Genomic DNA, 4,782 nt, shown 5'->3' on the forward strand with positions numbered 1-4,782 from the left:
GAAATCCCAAAGCAGGGAACCTGCAGGTAGGAAGGCTGGCTGCAGTGAGTCCACTTCTGTGTGGACACCTCTGTGTCCATCACATTACAGATGGGGAAACTGAGGCACAGAGCCGTCATTTGTTCAGGGTCCTTCATAGGGCCAGCAGCAACCTGAGGGCAAACCCTGCCTGGCGCAGTGCCCTCAGCCGCATCAGCGGCTCTCAGCTGCCAGCTGCTTTGCCTGGGCTGCCTCCTGTCCGCACGGATGTGATGCTGAGCACAAGGGTGACTGGTTGATTTGAAACTCACCATGGTTCTGAGACCAGGTTTGGTTGATCTGAGTGGTAATGCAAGCTGAAAGCTTTGCACGTCTCTAACCAAGCTAATGCCTGTCTTTGTCCTCACAGGGGCTGTGTCATTGGACCAGCTTTTCATTTTGATGTACCTTCTCTCCACTTTGGTGACGTCTCGTTTGGTGAGTGCACCCTGGGCTGGGACCTTGAGTTGAGAGGTCTGTGTGTGGCCAATGTGGAGCGCTGCAGCATGAGAACACGCGTCACTTGTGTTCCTCCGCAGCGGCCTTTGGGGTGTTAGACCAGGGCTGCTGGTTGCTTAGGCAGCATTCGGCCACCATGAGGTCAAATGGGAGCAAAGGAATAGGAAATGAGTGTGTCCTGGTGTCCCTCATAGTCTGTCCAGCCCCAGCCTCCTGATCCTTGGCAGCAGAATGACTGTGAAAGTCCATGTCCCAGAAGGGCCCAGGGTATGGGACTGCAGGAGAAGGGAATTTGCGCTACATAGGAGGCTGTAGCTGCTCTGGGTGAATGTTCCTGATGCCACAGTTTCCCACCTGACCTTTAGCGTGTGATATCACGTAGCACTACAAGGGCACCTTGTTATCACCAACCAGCGAATATGCCCAAACGTTGGATCTTCATCAGGCACTGATGGTCTTGGAGATGTGGGCTCCATCCCTGATGAAAGGCCAGCTCTGCTGACAGAGCCCGTGGCTGAGCAACCAGAGCTTCTCCATTGAAATGCAGACTCTGGTTTTGCATCTCGGTCTCAGAAAAGGTTTTCTACTGAGATGTTCTCCAGTTTAAGTGCAAAATCACTTGTGGATTGATTGAAGGGCCGTTCTCATTCTGTGCTCAGGGTGCCTCTGTTCACAGACCTTCTAACAAAACTCACTGCGTTTCTGAGCCACTTCCTCCCCTCCCTACATCCTCACACTGGCACTTCTTTGTTTCCTTTTGAGAAAATGAAACAGTAAGAAATGCACCGGGCAGAAATATGGTTATGTAATAGGAGACTGGCGCTGCTAAATCTGATTTCATTGACAAGGTCTTTGCAGCTGAAGGCAGCTGTTGGCTGTGCTGATAACTGCTGTCCGTGTCTGGAGACTTGGGTCCCGTTCGGGGCTGTGAGGTCTGGGTTTGTCCTTTTTGTGTCCCCCGCCTCCCTGCTGGCGTCACTGTCGATGGCTCAGATGAGCTCCGTGCTGTGTGTGCAGCTGGTTTCCCTCCCCGCTGCGTTCCAGTGGCACTTGGTCAGCAGCCGTGGGAGAGGACTCCTTCTCGCAGAGCTGCCAGCCAGGCCAGATGGCCGCTCCAGAGCAGGCTGTGGCCGCTGTCCTGTCTCTGCAGAGCGGCCCGGCCGGGTGTGGCTGTGTCACGTGCAGAATGGAAAGCTGATACCTTTGCGGGCAATAACCAAAGCCAGTGTGCAGCGTGGATGCCGTGTCCCCATTTGGTAGGTCAGGTGAGGCACAGCTCTTGCAAATTCCTAAGCCAGCACCAGGCTTGCCTCCTGTGGAGCGACCTGCAAGTTGTCCCATGCTCAGCCTGGTTGACCCAAACCAGAGATGCCCTAACACACCCAACAGTGTGGTCGGGTAGGCAGCCCAGCATTGCAAGCCTGCCTCATTCCCTGGGGCTCAGGGAGGGAGCTGAGCATGGCCTCCGGCTGGAGAGAGAGCCCTGGGGATGGGTGAAGTGAGGCTGCGTCTTCCCCCACCACAGCTCTGCTGGAAGGCTTCGACATCTGAGAGAGCACCAGCTTCATAGAGGAGCACATTGACCGGCAGGTGAGTGACACAGGCTCAGCTGCGCCGTCCTGCTGCGGCGCTCACTGCAGGACTGTGGGACTCTCTGCGGGGTTGCAAGGCTCACTGTGGGGGCTCACTGCAGGGCTCACTGCAGGGCTACAGGGGCTCACTGCAGGGCTTACTGCGAGGCTACAGGGGCTCACTGCGAGGTTGCAGGGCTCACTGCGGGGCTGCATCTCTCACTGCGGGGCTGCATCTCTCACTGTGGGCTGCATGGCTCACTGCAGGGGCTCGCTGCAGGGGCTCACTGCCTGCTCCCATACAGGTGTCCCCCATCGAGAGCTTGCGCCTGATGTGCCTCCTCTCCATCACGGAGAACGGTGAGGTGTCTGTCTGCTCTGGGCAGGGAAGGTTGGATCGGGGGCCCTCCAGCCTGGGTGCAGAGCTCACCCTGCTGCTCCCCACAGGTCTCATCCCCAAAGATTACCGGTCCCTGAAAACCCAGTACCTGCAGGTGAGTGTCCAGGGCTCGCAGCAGAGCAAGCGTTGTGTCAGACTTGGCACAAGGTGCTGGGAAACAGCATTCCCCAGGGATGCTTGGGCTGTCTCCACAGGACAGCCCCTGCCTCCACATCTCCCCAGGAGCCCTGAGCCCTGCCTGCCGCTGCCCTTTGCCTGCGGGGTTGCCCTAAGCAGCCTCCCCCGTGGAGATAACACCCTCCCGCTTTTCTATGCCCACAGCCAGGGCTCTGTGCTGATCCACCTGTCCCCTTCCCCAGAGCTACGGGCCTGAGCACTTGTTGACCTTCCACAACCTCAAGCGCATCGGGCTGCTGACCGAGCAGTCGGCCGCAGAGACGCTGACCGCTGTGGAGAGCAGAGTCAGCAAGCTGGTGACAGACCGTGCTGCCGCTGAGAGCCAGCCCTCTGCCCCTGGGGAGCTGGGAGCACAGCCCTGCCCTGCTGGGAGCTGCTGCTCCAGAGCCGGATGGAAGCACGCAGCAAAAGTGGACACTGCGGGCACAGAGCTACGAGCAGGGCAGAGCTTTGGCCCATGGGAGCAGCAGGGCTGGCAGGTGCTGCTGCTGGTTCTCTTCTGGAGCCCGGAACTCTGTGCGTCCCTCTGCCCAGCTGTGACTAATCCTGAGGCTCTGAGCTGTTTCTTCTCCTCTTGTTTTCCAGGAAAGATCACAGATGCATTTAATTCTTTGGCCAGAAAGAGCAATTTTCCAGCTAGAAGCAAGAAGCTGGGGTTGGTATGTCCTTGTGGAGCTGCTGCCTTGCCCACGTGCCCGCTGGTGCCAGAGCAGCTCTGGTCACTCTGTGCAGGCTGGGCACCCTCAGAGACACACACGGCACAGGGCCAGAGCTGCTGTGGCAGTGGGGTGGCAGAGGGAGACGAGGGAGCAGAGGGGTTCAAGAATGGCAGAGAGGTTCCAGAATGGTAAAGGGCTTTGGGAATGCCAAAGGGGTTCAGGGGTGCCAGAGGGGTTTGGGAAGGGCAAGGCGGTTCAGGGGTGGAAGAAAGATTCCAGAATGCCAGAGGGGCTCAGGAATTGCAGAGGGGTTTGGGGGTGCCAGAGGGAGTCAGGGGTGGCAGGAAGGTTCAGGAATGCTTGAGGGATTCTGGGATGCCAGAGGGGTTTGCGGGTGGCACAGGGGTTTGGGGATGGCAGACAGGTTCCAGGGATGATAGTTAGCCTTAAAGATAGCCCTGCCATGGACAGGGACACCTACCACAAGAGTCCCACAGCTCTGCCCCACGGTGCTGTGGGGCTGAGTCCCACAGCTCTGCCTGATGGTTCTGCCTCATGGTGTTGTGGGGCTGTGTCCCGTGGCTCTCCCCCAGGGTTCAAGTTCATCTTCCTGACCACGGCCATCACCAACAGCGCCCGGGTGATGGAGGCCATGATGGAGGCCAAGGCCTGAGGCTGCCAATAAACAGCTCCCCTGTACCGCTCTGGCTCCGGCTCCAGCTCTGCCTTAGGGGTCATAGAATCCTGGAATGGTGTAGGTAGGAAGGGACCTCAAAGCCCATCAGGGTTCGGCAAGCCCCATCCAGCCTGGCCTAGAGCACCTCCAACACGATTTATTTGAAGATGATGGCTTAAATGGCCTTCATGGCACAGAAATGCTCCTATTGTTCAAGCGGTTGCCCTTTGCTCTTCCACCAGTCTCTTTTTAAGGCAAATGGCTTCAGTTTAGCGAAAACAATCGTGCTTTGAGGAACACGGCGACCTGTGTCACCCGTTAAATGAGATGAAAGGTGGAAAGATGGAATGGCTTGGGTTGGAAGGGACCTTTAAGGCCATCCAGTGCCACCCCCTGCCTTGGGCAGGGACACTGGATCCTGTTGCTCCAAGCCCCATCCAACCTGGCCTTGAACACCTCCGGGGATGGGGCAGCCATGGCCCCCCTGGGCAACCTGGGCCAGGGCCTCCCCGCCCTCACGGTGAAGAATTTCTCCCTAATGTCTGATGTAAATCTTCCCCGTTCACTTTAAAGCCGTTCCCCGCGTAGTGCCGGGTGTCCCGGGACGGTGGGTCCTGCGGGAGAGGCGGGAGGACCGGGGTCCCCTGGGCCAATGGAGAGAGGGGCGTCCCCGGGTGACCCCTCCCACCCCGCGGCGAAGGAGGAGGGACATCCCGCGGTGCCCCCTCCACCCCGCGCGCACGGCGCATGCGCAGCGCGGCCCGAGCGGAGCGGGCGGGAGGGAGGCCGAGCCCTTGGTCACTCTGGCGTGCGATTGGCCGG

The 4,782-nt window shown here is 58.7% G+C and overlaps 1 protein-coding gene across 7 annotated transcripts; it reads left to right on the forward strand.

Moving 5' to 3' along the window:
* The first annotated feature begins 56 nt into the window (after positions 1-56).
* LOC128850580 (uncharacterized) lies at positions 57-4,748 on the forward strand. 7 transcript variants are annotated; one of them, XM_054055538.1, is made up of 6 exons: positions 78-1,733; positions 2,003-2,067; positions 2,354-2,408; positions 2,496-2,542; positions 2,808-3,104; positions 3,211-4,747. In XM_054055538.1, the coding sequence occupies exons 3-6, from the start codon at positions 2,381-2,383 to the stop codon at positions 3,646-3,648; spliced, it is 810 nt and encodes a 269-aa protein (XP_053911513.1). In that variant the 5' UTR covers positions 78-1,733; positions 2,003-2,067; positions 2,354-2,380; the 3' UTR covers positions 3,649-4,747. The 7 variants fall into 7 exon arrangements, 6 of the variants coding, with proteins under 6 accessions (XP_053911509.1, XP_053911510.1, XP_053911508.1 ...); XM_054055536.1 differs by having other exon boundaries at positions 79-1,742; XM_054055537.1 differs by having other exon boundaries at positions 79-456.
* Positions 4,749-4,782: the final 34 nt, after the last annotated feature.

The sequence above is a fragment of the Cuculus canorus genome, unplaced genomic scaffold (genome assembly GCF_017976375.1).
Source record: "Cuculus canorus isolate bCucCan1 unplaced genomic scaffold, bCucCan1.pri scaffold_103_arrow_ctg1, whole genome shotgun sequence".
NCBI lineage: Eukaryota > Metazoa > Chordata > Aves > Cuculiformes > Cuculidae > Cuculus > Cuculus canorus.

Coding starts and splice junctions, on each gene's coding strand:
- LOC128850580 (XM_054055534.1), top strand. CDS start 2,381: ATGTGCCTCCTCTCCATCACGGAGAACGGTGAGGTGTCTGTCTGCTCT. Junction 2,543..2,807: donor TGAAAACCCAGTACCTGCAG/GTGAGTGTCCAG, acceptor CCCCTTCCCCAG/AGCTACGGGCCTGAGCACTT. Junction 3,105..3,210: donor GGGAGCAGCAGGGCTGGCAG/GTGCTGCTGCTG, acceptor CTTGTTTTCCAG/GAAAGATCACAGATGCATTT.